Genomic DNA, 18225 nt, shown 5'->3' on the forward strand with positions numbered 1-18225 from the left:
GTCCAGCGTAGGGCAACAAAGATGATTAAGGGAGTGGAGCATCTCCCTTATGAAGAAAGGCTGAGGGAGCTGGGGCTCTTTAGTTTGGAGAAGAGGAGACTGAGGGGTGACCTTATTCATGTTTATAAATATATAAAGGGTGAGTGCCACGAGGATGGAGTCAGGCTCTTCTCAGTGGCAAACAATGATAGGACAAGGGGCAATGGGATCAAGCTGGAACACAAGAGGTTCCACTTAAATTTGAGAAAGAACTTCTTCTCAGTGAGGGTAACAGAGCACTGGCCCAGGCTGCCCAGGGAGGTTGTGGAGTCTCCTTCCCTGGAGACATTCAAAGCCCGCCTGGACACGTTCCTGTGCGACCTCACCCAGGCGTTCCTGCTCCAGCAGGGGGATTGGACTGGATGATCTTTTGAGGTCCCTTCCAATCCCAAACATACTGTGATACTGTGATACTGTGATAGTGGGTTGGGTGTTTTTTTTCAATGAATAGGGTTTTTTCATAGAACCTGTATGTCAAAGCACATGAATTCCTGGATGTTTTTATTAATGTCAGATGTTAATATTGCCTCTGAGGCTGATATGATGTGTTTTTGTTTGAGAGCAAAACTTTTTCTCACCTGCTTAAATTTTCCTCCTATTCCTGACCATTTTTCTCCATGTAAATGGGTCAAGATGAGGCCTGAAAATTTTTTAAAATATTGGGATAAAGGACACAAAAAAACCTGTTTGTCCAGCTCTGAAGTGAATGACGAGAAGGAGAAAGGAAGATGATGTGATTGCATAGCTGTGAATGTCATATGATGCAACATTTGGTGGTCTACAGTGCTCAGATGTTTTTACCTTCCGCCGCGCTTTTCAGTTAGTGGTAGAGCCACATCTAGGGATAATGACCCCTGAAACCAAGCACTTCACATTTTTAACTCACAGTGGATGCTCACAGTAGTGTGCTAAGGCAAAAATGACACATCAAAGACATGTTTATAATAAAATATATTTATTTTATAATAGTATAGTGAAGGAAAAGCTTTCTTTTATCTTTTATGGCATTTAGTTCTTCCTAACCTTCTTTTGTTTCCTGCACTTACACAAGAAGTTAGAGATTTAGACTTGCTTAGGTGAAGTAAGTGGAAAGGTGAAATACATGTAGCAAAGAACAGCGAGATCCATGAAGATGAATTAAGATTTTGGGCCCAGCTTCTCTGTATTTCAGAGCTACTTTGGGAAAGATCAAGTGTTTTGCATTTCTACCGGTGTGATACACATCAAACCTGGGCGATGACTTACATAATTTTATCGTATGTTTGAAAAAACATGAAATTGTAACATTGTCTGATGCTGGAAAGGAAAAAAATAAAGGTCTTAATCTATTCTGCTTCCTTTTGGGTCTTCTTAGAAAATGTCTAAGATTTGAACCAGATTTTTTGTTTCCCCGGGCAGATATCTGGGTATAAGTTTACCCATTTCTTCAATTAATTAATTTTGGGATTTACTATGAATATCTTCATTTAGTGGTGTAACTGTCTTTGTTGCAGTTCATTACTGTCTGTTAACTGTATTAATGTTGCTGATAGTTACTATATTAGCTGAACTGAAATCTCAATAACTAGTGGTACTGTAAATAACTTATATTTGGAAATATTAACTCTTCTTTTTAAACTTATTTTTCAGGGATCAATTCCATCTTCATGTGTAAGCTTTGTAACTTATTTTCACCAAATCAATCCGAACTGTTGTCTCACGTCTCTGAGAAGCATGTGGAAGACGGGACCAATGTGGATGACATCGTTATTCCGCTCCAACCTCTAACAGCACCCACAAACATAAGCAAAGAGGGAGAAGGTACTTTAATAAATTGAGAGGAATGTAATTTTCGAAGTAACTTAGTTTTTTAGTAAAACCTGTGGTGTGATGATTCTGCATTGCATATAGAATGATTTACATAGCTTGTTTTTATAGCGGTTACTGTACAACTGCCAACCTGAATTTAAATCAGTGCAAAATAGATCGGAGGACAGATGTGGATGAACTCAGCATGTGATAGGGGATGATGACATCGGTCCATTAATTTTAAATGTCAAGTATAGCAACGTCTGCTTCCTACAGCTTTGATTTGAGCTGTGGGAAGACTGTGTGACAGCAGCGGAAAGCAACCAGGACATTGTGGATGGGACTCTTGACGCTCAAGAATGGTGCTGTGCTTTGAGTTGCCTAACTTGTTGTTTGTTGTATTTTGGACAATTTTAATGTTCTATTCCAAAAAGAAAATGGCATGATTCATAATTTGTAACTGTGCTGTAATACTGGCACTAGGGAAAAAAGAAATCTGGTGGTCAAACTTTGAATTAATTCTACAGGACGATTTTACTCTGCAGTGGAAGAAGTTACGTTCATTCCATTTTTAACTGATTATGATTGCAGTTTTTTGTAATGTTAGCAATGGGTTCAAAATAATTCAGTCTTGATAATTGTATCTTCTTTTAGACCCTTACTGAGCAACGGATTTATATAGTTGCCAAACCTGTTACTTAACACAACTACTAGGATTTCCTAATCATTATGACTTCTAGATATTAAAAAGCGTGTGCTTATGAATGAAAAACACTCCAGTATCATTGTTAGATTAAAAAAAAAAAATAACATATGGATAATGGTATTTCTTCATTTATTTACCAGCAGTAATTCAGTAGCTATATTAACTTCTTCAACATAAGAAGATAATTCTAATTACAGTCATATAGTATTCAACTTTAGCTGCTGCCTCCTCAGACGGTTGGTGAGGAAGAATTGCACTATATTATTATTTCACACAATGCCTTAAAGAAACAGTGCATCAGAAGAAGATAAATAAGTATTAGCTCCACATTAAGTTCCAAAATGCCATTCTAATTGTATTTTAATTGTGCAGACATACAGAATGCTTCTTTCTTGAATGTTTTTTTCTTGTTAGCCCTTCACTAAACGGTATTTCTGAGCACAGTGAGACTGGTGCTATCTAAGGTTCTTATTCCTTTTAGTAAAAAGGCTCTTCTGTGAACTCCTTTTTGCATTTGTGTCAGGGACTGTCTGCCCTTTCTGTGCTGTATGTTGTTAAGCGTGCATTATATGTTTATGAGAATAGTATGTAATTACTGTTGTGATCTGAAGCAGCAGAAATTAGACATATGCAGCTTTTAGGAAAATAACTTTGCAAATCTAATTATGTAACATATAACATTATAAGTTACCTTTTCATTATTCTTGGTGAATACTTTTCATTGTCTGCTATGATCATATGGTGCTACCTTTTTCAGATTATGTAGCCAAACTCTTTGCCATCTGTTGCCAGTAAGGATGTCAAGGTAAATTACTTTGCCATAGATTTCAGCTTGTGTTATAGACATACTTTAATATTTCTTTGCCATCACACAGATTGATTGGAGAAGAGGGTGGTCTGAAGTCCTATTCAGTTATTTCCTGTGTTCTGTTTAAAAAATAAAGGGTATTTCACAGTTGATTATAGGAATTTGAGGAGTTCTTATTTCAAGGCATCAATTTTTCCCTCCTGTTATGGAATTTGCAGCAGATGAAACTTTAAAAGTTTATAATACACAATTTTTTCTCAGTGGACCCTTCTTTGTAATAATTGAGTATTGTCACTGAAAGAAGTGATTGATGAATGACAGTAGTAGAAATTACAGCTTCCTTTTAGTGCTCGTTGGCTGATAGATGAACATCTTTTTGTCCTTTGAAAGCACAGTTTTTCTTCCAGCTACTGGTAAGCTCTGTAGCTGCCCCAGAGCTGGTGTGAGTGAGTGAATGCTGACTTGTTAATGCAGCTCTGTGTTCCGCCTGAGTAATACATTAATTATTTTATAAGTACTGTGAAAAGTAAAATGCAAGGCAAGTAATATGTGTTTGTTACTCTAATGTTATTTTATTGGCGGTGCTCTCTGCTGAATTTTATTTAGTCACACCCCTTCCCCATAGTTAGGTCATGATATTTTTAGAGTTGATTTGAATCATTTTGGTTGGATGATGTTAGAATTTTTTTTAACAAATGGAACCACAGGTACCAGGCAGATGTTGCTGTTATGCAAATTATGCATAAGTCTCATTTTGTCCAGCGCTGGAATGTGGCATCTGTGTTTGGGAAATGACGTGATACTATTCTGTAATGGATCGTTGTTTGTTTTAGGCTGTGTGTGCATTTTGAGATACATGCTTTCTGCAGCACAGTCTCCAGACCTGATCTATTGATTATTAAACCTGGAATAAAGTTAGTATCTGGGTATCATAATTTACTCCAATGAGTTTAACTCATTAAGATCACTTAAAAATGTGGCATATACATCAGCCTTATCCTCACTTGAACACAAAGGATGCAACTAGAGCATAAATTCAGGCTTTGGGGCATAAGAGGTGTTCCTACGTGCCATAGTATATGTATATGTACATCACAGTAACAATATAAGGCTGTGGATGAGATTTATTTGCATATATCTGTATGTCACTTTGTGCATAAGATTCTGAATACAACCGTGTACTGTTCTAATTGCTTAAATAATATGTAAACTTTTAATACTGACATTCGAGGAAGATTTCATGTTGCATAATGAATTTAGCTGTTAAAACTTGCTCAGGATGTTTAAGTGAACACTTGCACAAGTGCTTGGTGTCTTCTGACAAACTTCTTGTTTGACTCATGCTACAGCTCACTGTGGTGACTGTGTTGAGCTACTTACACAGGTTTGCCACCAAACCTTTTGAAAAGTTTGAGAACTGCTGTAAATTCTCCTGCTGGTGGGCTCATTTGGAAACAGGTGTAAGTTTACACTTTCTGTATGTTGCTTGCCACACCATCAGTAGTCACAGTGATAAGTTTTGTTGCAATTTGTGTGTAAATGTGAAAGTGTCGGGGTTTTTTTTCATGAAGTTTTCATTAAAACAGTCAATAAGTAGCATACCTCTTTTTCCTTATTGCACTTCATTTATTGTTGTTGCATGATCTGATTATTGCATTTTAAGAGGATGGAAAGAATATCCTACACAGAGAATATGGCGCTTGCATTCACTCTTCAGATCCTGGGATATAATTATGCTATAGTAACCTGAGTGGTATCCACATCTGTATTCCTCAAATTATGTTTGATGTGGTGGCAAATTGTGACCTTTTTACGGGTTGACATGAAGATAAATGTTTGTTTTAATTGCGTGTGAAGTTATTTAACTCAAGGCACCAAATACTGATCACTGCGATGATAGATATCAAAATAACATCGATGATAGCAAAGAGAAATTTTGAGAGCGCTGAAATCACCCCTCTCTTTTTGGCTGATAATTAACAGAACTACTATCACTGTAGCACATTAGCACAAAAATTCAGAACGCTGCTGAAGGAAGAGCGCAAAAAGTTACGTGAAAGCATTTATTTTTTCCTATTTATGAGGCTTTTACTGTTCTTATTATGTTATACTTGAGCAGACAGGTGCTCGATCACTCCTATAACAAGATTTAATGCTTTCTTTTTCACTTGATATTAATTACATGGTTAAGTCAAAGCTGTGGTTTCCATATGTGGTTTTTGTTTGTCTGCTATATTAAGGGAAATTTTGAACAGATTTTTAATAAGATGCTACCACCACCTCCAGTTCCCTTGCATCATCTTCCCTTAAGATTCCTTGAGGTCATTTATTTTTCCATATGCTCTAAGTCAACCAATTTAGCAGGGTCTTTTGGCATGCATACTTGGAAATTATTCATGTTTTTGTGTGGGGGGGCTGTGTTAATTATTTTGTGTGTGTTTTGTTTTTTAATAGTCTATTCTTTAATGGTTTTTCAGACTTTTACATTGTCAGTCTCACTTTACCAGGTAGGCTATTGGCTTGATGAATACAAATGAAAAGCTTTAGGCAGCTTTTAATCTTTATCCTAGATACACACTGGTATTCGTGACAGTTTCTGGAATAAAAGCAGGAGAATTGTACGTTTCTCATAAGAGGCACAATTTATGCGTAGTACTGCGAGTGTTTTAGCTTCAATAATCTCAAGATACTTTGAAGCCTTTGGAACTGCAGTAGTCACTTAATTAATGGGCATTGCTCTCCTGTAACCACCAAAGACGTTTCATACTTATCCCACCTAATACTGTGCAAAAAAACCCCCAAACTAAACTGAAACAAAAAACCCAAACCGGTATTAAACTTATGAATTTCTAAGGAAAATAATTTTATTTTGTATTTTTGCACAAGTCTCAAGATTTGGAAATATTTGGTGAAAAAAAACCAACTTCAAGGGACTTCTTTGCTGTGATCATCGTAAGCTGAAACATGCACGACAATTAAGTTTGCTTGGTTTTTTTCTGGACCTTAAAACCAGAGTTCTTGGCAATTTTTTTGTGTGTGCCAGTCCTTAGTCTTTGCTATCATGAGATGATGGCTGGCAGGTGCTTCATACCTGCTCTGTTTCACTTAGCAGGTTTTAATGCACATTATGCTCCAGGGCTTTTTTTGCAATTACGATGATTGTATTAAGCTCTGTTGCCTTCTAAATCTCAAAGCTGGAATTCACTGCTTGTAACTGAAAATTCCTAGATTGAGAGACCTTGGTCACCTTGGGATCCAGAAGCAATTCAGGTTTTAGGAGATCTGAACCACACTCTGGAGAGTAGTTTCTCTGTTCCTTCAATATAGAAGACAAATATTAACTAATCTGAGAGCTCAAGTGTCTAACGTTAGATAAAATGAATCCGAAAAGGCTGGAAGACGCCTGACTCTGTCCTGTTTCTCCATACACCATCAGGCACACTCATTTCAATGCACACTGAGTTTTCTTTCGCGGAACTACGTATTTTTCTGCAGATACACATAGTGCGCCTGATGCTCCACCAGATGTCTGCTCAGACTTAAAAAGATCATTTGAAGGCTTTGCTGTCTGTGAAATGACAGTTCCTTGCAGAAGAGCACGTTTAATAACTAAAATGTGTACAATAACAATTGGGTAATTCCTCAAGAAGCACAATATAAGGACTCCAAGCAGACAACCCCCAAGATTAGCAAGAAGGATGGTGACTGATGCTTTTCATTTTATTAACGTATCAGATGGAAGTAATTTATAGCTATGATAAAATCTCCTAGAAGAACCTGGTTGCTATCTGGAAAATTTCCCCTTCCCTCTGAGTATCTGTTTTTTACTAAACATTTTATTGGGATCTCCTTGGTTTGGTGAATCTTCAACGGTTACATCTGTGATGGTGGGGATTTGGCTTTGGAAGTAACTACAGCAGTGACAAGACAAGTTTTTTCTCTTGTTATATGTTTCTGTGTTCATTACATCTCATTTTTATCAGTGTTTTCTCTACACAAATATGGAAATGTAAAGTTACGTTGTAGTTATTAAGATTTGTGGATGACTTCTGATTTTAATTAGTTGAAATACTCATTAAGGAGACATTTTTTGCATGGCCGCTGGATTATTTTTTGTTGCCAAAAGTCTTTTATACCAGCTTTTGGCTTGAAAGTGCTAATGATAAAGAACCACGGGAATTATTAGAGAGTAATTGTTTAATTTATTAAACGGAGAATGAGCTTTTGGGTTTGAAAGATAAATTGGTTATATCTGAATATATCTCAATGTTTAAACAGTGTATTTGAGAGTGACTTAAATCAAAAGGGTTTTTTGTAGAATGTCAGAACACAGCAGAGCAACTTTGTAGAATATGCATGCAGATACAGTTATACAACAACTTAAGAGAGTGCTTACAGTGTAGTTTCTGTAAAACTGTGGCACTTCGACATCCGCCCATCTCAGTAACACAAATGTTGTTGCGTTACAGCAAGCAGAAATGTCAACAAATACCATTGCTTAAAAATCTTTGTGTGAATGTAACTGTTTTATAAACTTCAGGGATAGAGACTCTCAAACTTCATCAAATATTCCTGTTTTTCAAAGATCAGATGGATATTAGCTAGTTAACCGTGGAATTTAATATAGCTTCTTTTTAACTTGAACTTTCTTTTCTAGAGCTTCTTGTAGCGAAGAGGAAAAGGGGCAGACCAAAAGGGTCTACCAAGAAGTTTTCTGTGGATGAAGATGTGGCAGAAAATAACTCTGTTCCAAGCGAAGAAACTCCTCCTGGGACAGAAGAAGGTCCGGAACCGGCTGAAGTCTCACCAGGCAGCTTGGAATGTAGGAAATGCAATCGGAAGTTCTCCAACATGCGCCAGCTGAGGAAGCACATCTGCATTATTGTTTTAAATGAGGGAGAGGAAGAAGGAGATGGAGGTAAGAAAATATCCAGCAAGAATATATGAAGAATGTTGTGAAACAGTGTGTTTCCATCCTTTAACCTGATGGTACCAACTCGTAATCCCCGGTGTTAATTTTAAATGGAATTTAAATTATGTGTTTTTATTTTAACATAAAAAGCACGTTGAAGCTAAACTAAGAATAAAGTTAGACAAGGTATTTTAAATTTTCTTTGAAAAGGCCAGATTGTTGCTTGCACTAATTGTCCAAAACTCCCTGAAATGCTTTCTTTGCATAATCAACTGTTCTTTTTTCTCACAAAGAGGTTTATAGTTACCCAGTGAGAAGTGGTGTGGGCCACATAGGTACGTATCACTCATAGGTGAGAAAGGATGATCCTGTAAAAATGATTTTATCATGTGACTTGGAAAACATGAATTCTACTCTGTTTTTTTGATAGGTTTGAAGGCTGCTTTTGTGGAATGCTTGTTTTACTGCATGAAAGATAATGCCAAACTCCCCTCTTGTATTACACAAAACTTGATGTGAATGACTGTCTTTGGAGTATGAGAGTTCATCGTTTAAATTTTCCTTTAGGATTTATTTGAATATACTCAACCTCTCAAAGTTTTAGAACGTTTTCAGTTGAAAGGGACCTACAATGGTCATCTAGTCCAATTGCACTTCAAGGTTGACCAGAAGTTAAAGCATATTATTGGCATTGTCCAAATGCCTCTTAAACACTGACAAGCTTGGGGCATTGACCACCCCTGTAGGAAGCCTGTTTAAAAAGACAACAATGAGCATTCATTTAGAATAGAATGGAATAAAATAGACTATTTCAGTCGGAAGGGACCTACAATGATCATGTAGTCCGACCGCCTACTTAACTTTGCACAAAGATGAATGTCTCATGCACACAAAGTACTACATTTGTATCTAACTTTGAGTTTTGTGTTTGCATTAAAATTGGGGGTTTACTTTTGCTGTAATTGCTTAGTGTGATATCCTGTTCATTCTACTTCTAGACAAAATTTCCTATTGATATTTCTCCAGTTTTCTATTGTCCTTTCCCATCCAGTCTGTCATTATATTATACAATTACTGTGACTATTTTACTTTTAGCGAGATGTAGAATTTACCTTTTGTGGCAAAGAATAATTAAAACGGTCTTAGAATATGTTGACAGAGCACAGAAACTCTTGCTTTGATAAAACACCTTGTTATTGTTTCGCTATCATCAGTGATAGGACTTCTTCAACTTTTGAAAGAACATCTCAGATCAGAGTATAAAGTCAAATTAACTGTTCTTGACCTGAAAGCTCATTAGAGCTCATAAATCGTATATAGATCTGTTTTGCTACAAAACATACTGGCAGATTTTTCAAAGTAAATTGCTCAGCCTTTTCCTTTTTTAAAAATAAACAGCCTCAGTTTTGGGTAAATGAAAATATATATATTTTTTTTAATTTATTCTTTGGCAAAAGCAAAGCAATCAAGTGAAATAAGTCATTCTTGAGCAGCAAATAATGGGGGCTTCCAGTTGTTGGTGACTAGTATAGCAAGAATGTCTTCAGCCTAAAGTTTCCTACCTTGACTTCAAACTGTGAAGGTATTGGGGCCTGTTTTTTTTCGTGAAGGAATTTGTCCTTGAAATACGTCTAGGAAATTCAGTCTTCAGCCATATACCGACTGCTGTCCCATCACAGGAAAACTTTTCACTTCTGGCTTTACTGTATGTGCTGCTTTGGGACAACTTTCCAATTTCTGAGTACATAGATAAAAAGTGTAATACATATTATTATTATCCTTTAAGAAAATGTGATTTACATTGAGTAGCTCAAAACTTTCTGAGGAGAGGTCAAGAACAGTGTGGCCAATGCCTAGGATCAGCTGATCGGAGCCAGCGCAGCGAGAGCCAGAGCCGGCGAGGTTCAGTCGACTACGAGGTTTAGCCGAGATTAGAAAGCCCAGAGGGAAATGTACAGGGACAGCGTGACTCCCGGCGGTCCCGATCCCCCCGAAGCCCCGGTAGCCATTGCGAGAGAGCGGCTGACGTGGCGGGGGGCGTTCCCACGGTGACGGCGACCACACCTCCTCCTCTTGCCTTGAAAAAACCTTTGGGAGGGCAGCGACTAGTCGCTGCCCACCAGGTGCAGAGAGGAGCAACCAGCTAGCGCAGCGGGTGTGGCAGCTAGCGCAGCGGGTTGCAGAGAGCACTTGTTTTTCATTCCCACCGACTTATTGCCAGCGTCCCAGACCGCTGATGACCATGGTCGCCTCCAGAAGGAGAGCATGTCTCAAAAAGACTGTGGCAACGCAGACTGAAGTTCTGTCCCAAACGGTGGCTGTTCAGGTCTCCGGCTGCAAGGAGTGCCAGAGCCTGCTGCTGCCGGAGGAGGGAGGCCAGCACTCCACTTGTGTGAGGTGTGAGCAGGTGCAGGATCTGCTCGACATGGTTGTGAAGCTTAAGGAGGAGGTTGAGACGCTGAGGTCCATCAGGGAGTGCGAAAGGGAGATCGACTGGTGGAGTAACACCCTTACGTGCCGGTCGGAAAGGCCCCAGGGAGGTACCCCCGAAAAGGAGATGGACCTCCTGCCCTCCCGGACAGAGGCGGAGGTCCTGAGACAGCCCCACCCTTGTCGCTGTCGGGCAGAGGTAAATGACCTAAAAAAAGATGAGGGTTGGAAGCTTATTCCAGTTCGGCATCACAGGCAGCCCCCCTCCCTGCCTGATTTGCCTCCCCAGGTGCCCCTCCGTAATAGGTTTGAGGCCCTGGATCTTGAAGAAGAGGTAGGTGAGGAGGTGGTGCTAAGCCTGCCTACAAGATCACATAGGAAGAGGCGGTTGACTACACAACTGAAGACTACCTCTGATAAGAAAGATAGAAGGGTGATTGTAATAGGAAATTCCCTTCTGAAAGGAACAGAGGGCCCAATATGCAGGGTTGACCCTCATCTTAGGGAAGTCTGTAGTCTACCTGGAGCCTGGATCAAGGATATTGCTAGAGAGCTCCCCAGACTGGTACACGCGACAGACTACTACCCGCTGCTGGTCTTCCAGACAGATGGGGAGGAAGTTGCTTCCCGTAGTCTGAGGGGAATGAAGAATGACTTCAAGGTCTTGGGAAGGATGGTGAAAGATTCAGGGGCTCAAGTGATCTTCTCTTCACTCCTTCCCTCTTCAAGTGACGATGTGGGGTGGAATGGGAAAATTCAATCTCTAAATGGTTGGCTCCAAGACTGGTGCTACAGGCAGGGCTTTGGTTTTTTTGATAATGGCTGGTTTTATAAGACTCCAGTCCGGACAGTGTTATGCAGGAAAGGCTTATCTCGCAGAGGCAAAAGGATGCTGGGGCAGGAATTAGCTGGGCTCATTTGGAGAGCTTTAAACTAGCCTCGAAGGGGGATGGGGTTGTAGTTGGGCTTGCCCCAGAGGGGCAGCATTCTAAAACAGATGAGGACCGGGTGGCCTCCTGTGGCCCTAGGGAGAAATTGGTGTGCTCTGCTCGCTCCCTGAAATGCCTGTACACCAATGCGCGCAGCATGGGGAATAAGCAGGAGGAGTTAGAATCCTGTGTTCGGTCGGGAGATTATGATCTGGTGGCAATTACAGAAACGTGGTGGGACAGTTCACATGACTGGAATGTGGTCATGGATGGCTACGCCCTTTTCAGGAAAGACAGGCCAGCCAGGCGTGGTGGTGGAGTTGCTCTCTATGTGAGAGAGCAACTGCAATGTACTAAATTCTGCCCAGGAGCAGATGAGGAACGAGTTGAGAGTGTATGGGTCAGGATCAAGGGACAGGCTGGCAGGGGTGATACTGTTGTAGGTGTCTATTACAGGCCACCAGATCAGACTGAGGAAGTTGATGAGGCCTTCTATGCGCAGCTGAGAGTGGCCTCACAGTCACAGGCCCTGGTTGTTGTGGGTGATTTTAACTTCCCTGATGTTTGCTGGAAGGACCATTCAGCCAGCCAGCCACAGTCCAGGAGGTTCCTCCAGTGCATTGATGATAACTTCCTCATGCAGATGGTGGAGGAGCCGACCAGGAGAGGTGCACTGCTGGATCTCATCCTCACTAACAAAGAGGGTCTGGTTGAAGCAGTAAAGGTTGAGGGCTGCCTGGGTTGCAGTGACCACGAGATGGTGGAGTTCAGCATCTCGTGTGGCAGGAACAGAATAGCAAGTAGAATTGCAACCCTGGACTTTGGCAGGGCTAATTTCGGCCTTTTCAAGCAACTGCTGAGGGAAACCCCATGGGCAAGACTGCTTGAAGGAAAAGGGGCCCAAGAGAGCTGGATTGCATTCAGAGATTGCTTCTTCCATGCTCAGGATCAGAGCATCCCCACACGTAGGAAGTCGAGGAAGGGAGCCAGAAGGCCTGCGTGGTTGAATAGGGATCTGTTGGGTATGCTCAAGCAGAAGAGGCGAGTTTACAGGTCATGGAAGCAGGGACTGGCCACTTGGGAGGAATATAAGGCTGCTGTTAGAGGATGCAGGAAGGCAGCTAGGGTAGCCAAGGCCTCCTTAGAATTACAGCTGGCGAGAGGGGTCAAGGACAGCAAGAAGAACTTTTTCAAATACATAGCAGATAAAACTAATACCAGAGGCAATGTAGGCCCACTGATGAATGAGGTGGGTGCCCTGGTGGCAGAAGACACAGAGAAGGCAGAATTGCTGAATGCTGCCTTTGTCTCTGTCTACTCCGCTGGAGGCTGTCCTGGGGAACCCTGTACCCCTGAGACCCCGGATGAAGCCAGGTTAATGGAGGAGTTTGCTTTAGTCGATGAGGACTGGGTTAGGGAACAATTAAGTAGTCTGGACGTCCATAAATCCATGGGTCCAGATGGGATGCATCCGCGGGTGCTGAGGGAGCTGGCTGAAGTCATTGCTAGACCGCTATCCATCATTTTTGCCAAGTCTTGGGAAACGGGAGAGGTGCCCGAGGATTGGAGGAAAGCAAATGTCACTCCAGTCTTTAAAAATGGCAAGAAGGAGGACCCGGGTAATTATAGACCGGTCAGCCTCACCTCTGTCCCTGGGAAAGTAATGGAACAGCTTATCCTTGGTGCCATCTCAAGGCACATCAGGGATAAGAGGGTCATTAGGGGCAGTCAGCATGGCTTTACCAAGGGTAAGTCATGCTTGACCAACCTCATAGCCTTTTATGAGAATGTAACAAGGTGGATGGATGATGGCAGGGCGGTGGATGTGGTCTACCTTGACTTCAGTAAAGCCTTTGACACAGTCCCTCACAGCATCCTCACAGCTAAATTGAGGAGGTGTGGTCTCGACAATAGAGTAGTGAGGTGGGTTGCAAACTGGCTTAAAGAGAGAAGCCAGAGAGTGGTGGTCAATGGTGCGGAGTCCAGTTGGAGGCCAGTATCTAGTGGAGTGCCTCAGGGGTCAGTACTGGGGCCAATATTATTCAATATATTCATTAATGATTTAGACGAGGGAATTGAGTGTACTATCAGCAAATTTGCTGATGACACTAAGCTGGGAGGAGTGGCTGACACGCCAGAAGGCTGTGCTGCCATCCCGCGGGACCTGGACAGGCTGGAGAGTTGGGCGGGGGATAATCTGATGGAATTTAACAAGGGAAAGTGTAGAGTCCTGCATCTGGGCAGGAACAATCCCAAGTTCCAGTATAGGTTGGGGCATGACCTATTAGAGAGCAGTGTAGGGGAAAGGGACCTGGGGGTCCTGGTGGACAACAGGATGACCATGAGCCAGCACTGTGCCCTTGTGGCCAGGAAGGCTAATGGCATCCTTGGGTGTATTACAAGGGGGGTGGTCAGTAGATCGAGAGAGGTCCTCCTTCCCCTCTACTCCGCCCTGGTGAGACCCCATCTGGAATATTGTGTCCAGTTCTGGGCCCCTCAGTTCAAGAAGGACAGGGAACTGCTGGAGAGGGTCCAGCGTAGGGCAACAAAGATGATTAAGGGAGTGGAGCATCTCCCTTATGAAGAAAGGCTGAGGGAGCTGGGGCTCTTTAGTTTGGAGAAGAGGAGACTGAGGGGTGACCTTATTAATGTTTATAAATATATAAAGGGTGAGTGCCATGAGGATGGAGTCAGGCTCTTCTCAGTGGCAAACAATGATAGGACAAGGGGCAATGGGATCAAGCTGGAACACAAGAGGTTCCACTTAAATTTGAGAAAGAACTTCTTCTCAGTGAGGGTAACAGAGCACTGGAACAGGCTACCCAGGGAGGTTGTGGAGTCTCCTTCCCTGGAGACATTCAAAGCCCGCCTGGACAAATTCCTGTGCGACCTCACCTAGGCGTTCCTGCTCCAGCAGGGGGATTGGACTAGATGATCTTTTGAGGTCCCTTCCAATCCCAAACATACTGTGATACTGTGATACTGTGATTGTTTGTCGTACTTTGTTGCTTTATCAGCTAAGAAAACACGTTCTTTAAAATTTGAGCTGTTGAATAGTTACCAGGCTAAAATTTTGTCACGAAGAAAGTCTTGAGCGTGATGGATGAACCTTCTAAATGTGAACAAAAAATCTAAAATTGCGAAGGCAAACAGACAATGAAATTGTAAATGTACTTTTTATCTGTTCATGCAATTTCATGAGGGCCTGTTCATAATTTAAAACCAAAAATACTTGGACAAATGCACCAAGATTCTTAGTTATCAGAGTCCCTGAACTAGGGGTTTCATCTGTATTATTGGCAACTGAAAGCTATTAAACTCTTAATTTATCTAAGTGGGTTACAAAGCTGTCTTGTTTCTAGTTTTCAGTATGTTCTGTGTTAATGAGTTTAAGAGCACTATTATATAGTTTGTGAAGCAGTGGTACTTTTGATTGTTTCCTAAACCCGATGTTTCTCATTTAATCCGGTGCCACTCTACTTTATCACTCTGGGAAATGGTGAATAACAATGTGTATTAACCTCTTGCATAAGGTTCATAGTTGAGAAATCTTCATATTTGCATTAACGTTATTCTTATCCTGTATCAATTGTAAGTAATAGACTAACTGGACTATATAGAAATAGCTTATGTATCTGGTCAGTCTTAACATTGTCAGCAACTCTGCTGTAGCTGTTTGAGATGGAAGACACAACAGCATCTCTGGTTTACAGCACAGCATAATTTTTAAACTTTTCTTTTCTGCTCTTAATGATTCCTCAGATTATGTTTGCTTTTCTGACTACTGCTGAGTATTGAATTTATGTTTTCAGGGAACTATTTAGAGAGACAGCTGGATTTTTCTTGGGTTGTAAGAGTCAATTTAGAGCTCATTGTTTTTTCAGTAAAGTACTTTTGTGTTGCTTTGTTTTGCATTTATTGTCACTGGAGGTGGGAGTCTGTTCCACACTAGCACCTGTCTGCATATATATGTTTATTCACTAGATTTTCTAAGCTTTAATTATACTCAGCGAAGATCGAGTCAGTGCTTTATGGGAACCTGTGGAATGACATAGGGTTGACTGGATTGCTTGTAGGCTCCATTGACTGGTTTAACTAGACCTCTGTCAATAATGGCAATTTAGATATGTAGCTTGTACGTGCATTGATCTGGTTTAATTCCAGCTTATTCTGTCACTAGTTACTGGTTATTCCGTAGCTTCATTGTCATCAAATGGTTTTGAATGTAAGTGTATCGTACACAGATAGTGGTGTAGTTGTCTCAGCACATACTAGTGCAAGTATTACACCACATTTTTATTTCGTGTATGTGGTTTTCTTGTGTGTATGATGTTCAACAGATGTTTCAGTTACTTGAGCAGATGTGGTTGATACCAGGATTTTTGAGAGTAAACTATCCCTGAGACAAAAACTTCTTGAAACCACACTTATTGTGGTCTTTATGAGAAAAGAGGTACCAAAACCTCTGATTTGATGAGATTACTTCTTTGGTGAAGTTCTGAAAGGTAGACAGAAAATTTTATTGAGTAAATTCCAGAGTTACAATATCTTCTCTCTCATTCTGGAGTAGATGGCTAAAAATCATAAACACCTGTGACTGCAAGTTCTTCTCCCTTAGTATTTGACATCTCACATAATAGAACATAGAATCATTTCAGTTGGAAGAGACCCTCCGGGTCATGGAGTACATATGGGGAGGGTTTTTTCACCCTTTTTTATCCATGGTTTTCCAACTTGAAAATACTTTTATTTGGTTTTGTTATGCATCTGTGATTTTTTTTCTGTAGCATTTTTTTTATTCCTTATGTTTTTAATTTCTTGCAAGTTTAACATTGTACAGACATCTGAATAAAAAGTACATTTTCATTTTGCACTTGGTCTGGCTGGGATAGAATCAATTTTCCTTGAAGCAGCTCATATGATGCAGTGTTTTAGATTTATGACCAAATAATGCTGATAACACACTAATGTTTTAGCTATTGCTAAAATATGCTAAACATACAAATATTGAAAAGGCATATATTGATACTCCATGGGATATTCTCTATTGAGAGAAACATAATGTATGTATTGAGCTGAAGTTGAAATATTAGAAAAGGTTTTTGAGTAATAAAATATTTTGCTGTCCATTATAGATCCACAAAGGAAGTGTTGATATCCTTACCATATTGGACATTTAAAATTTAAATCACTATAAAACGGCATTGAAACTGCAGTAGGTGTTGGTCAGAGGAATAATCGGTGGATGTAAGAGGCGCCTGCTGATCTTTGCTTGTGCAATTAGTCGGCACATTGACCTCCCAGAGGTCAGCGTCTCACTGCCAGTTCTCCCACTCTTTCAGCCTTACTGGTTACTGACATCCTCCGTGCATCTCATTGAATCCCTTGGTGCATCAGAATTGCCTTCACTTGTGGGCCCGTTCACTAAAACAGCAAGAAAAAAACTGTGTTATTTTTTTCAGAATTCAAAAAAGCCCATTGTGCTTACAAATCCCTCACGAACATGCTTAATAATTTTTATTTTAATAGTAGGTTGATTTGCCAAAAGAAATTGCTATGATTTAAGAAGAGCTGTGTATATGCCTATTTTTGTTTTTATTTGGTTAAAGCAAACGGAATTGCGGAATGACCTATTAGGCAGCAGTGTAGGGGAAAGGGACCTGTGGTTCCTGGTGGACAGCAGGATGACCATGAGCCAGCACTGTGCCCTTGTGGCCAGGAAGGCCCATGGTACCTGGGGTGTATTAGAAAGGAGGTGGTTAGTAGGTCCAGAGAGGTTCTCCTGCCCCTCTACTCCGCCCTGGTGAGACCACACCTGGAATATTGTGTCCAGTTCTGGGCCCCTCAGTTCCAGAAGGACAGGGAACTGTTGGAAAGAGTCCAGCGCAGGGCAACAAAGATGCTGAGGGGAGTGGAGCATCTCCCGTGTGAGGAAAGGCTGAGGGAGCTGGGGCTCTGGAATTTGAAGAAGAGGAGACTGAGGGGTGACCTCATTAATGTTGATAAATTTGTAAAGGGTGAGTGTCATGAGGATATAAAGGGTGAGTGTCATGAGGATGAAGCCAGGATCTTCTTGGTGACAACCAATGATAGAACAAGGGGTAATGGGTACAAACAGGAACAGAAGAGGTTCCATTTGAATTTGAGAACAAACTTCTTCATGGTGAGGGTGACAGAGCCTGGACCAGGCTGCCCAGGGAGGTTGTGGAGTCTTTTCCTCTGCAGACATTCAAACCCGCCTGGACACCTTCCTGTGGAACCTCATCTGGGTGTTCCTGCTCCAGCGGGGGAAATGGACTGGATGATCTTTTGAGGTCCCTTCCAATCCCTGACATTCTGTGATTCTGTGGAGGTTTTGGCTAATGATGTGGATCTGGCTGGCTGGAGGTACTGCCATCCATTCTTTTCATCCTAAACCAAAGCTAGACAAGTTGAGATTCTTCCGTGTGTGTTCTCTGTATCTGCTTCCAGCCAGAAACCGGAGCTGCTTCAACCCCTGCTGCTGGGATGGGATGAATTGTGGGATTCTGGCTGTTGCTGGATTCGATCAGTTCCCCAGCAGCTGCCTCTAAATTCCCTTGTTTTGAGAGACAGAGAACAGGTGATTATTTTA

At 41.1% G+C, this 18225-nt stretch overlaps 1 protein-coding gene across 6 annotated transcripts in view; it reads left to right on the forward strand.

The window, feature by feature from the left end:
- The window catches only part of ZFAT (zinc finger and AT-hook domain containing), a 151095-nt gene that overhangs the window by 63762 nt on the left and 69108 nt on the right, over positions 1-18225 (forward strand). For all 6 annotated transcript variants that reach the window (XR_011737331.1, XM_071803779.1, XM_071803780.1 and 3 more), the window contains 2 exons: positions 1669-1839; positions 7999-8259. Coding sequence is in view for 5 of the 6 variants with exons in the window: in XM_071803778.1 (XP_071659879.1) it covers positions 1669-1839; positions 7999-8259 (432 nt within the window). In the remaining variant the exon portion in view is untranslated. The remainder of the gene's footprint in view (positions 1-1668; positions 1840-7998; positions 8260-18225) is intronic.

This window comes from Patagioenas fasciata, chromosome 2 (assembly GCF_037038585.1).
Source record: "Patagioenas fasciata isolate bPatFas1 chromosome 2, bPatFas1.hap1, whole genome shotgun sequence".
NCBI lineage: Eukaryota > Metazoa > Chordata > Aves > Columbiformes > Columbidae > Patagioenas > Patagioenas fasciata.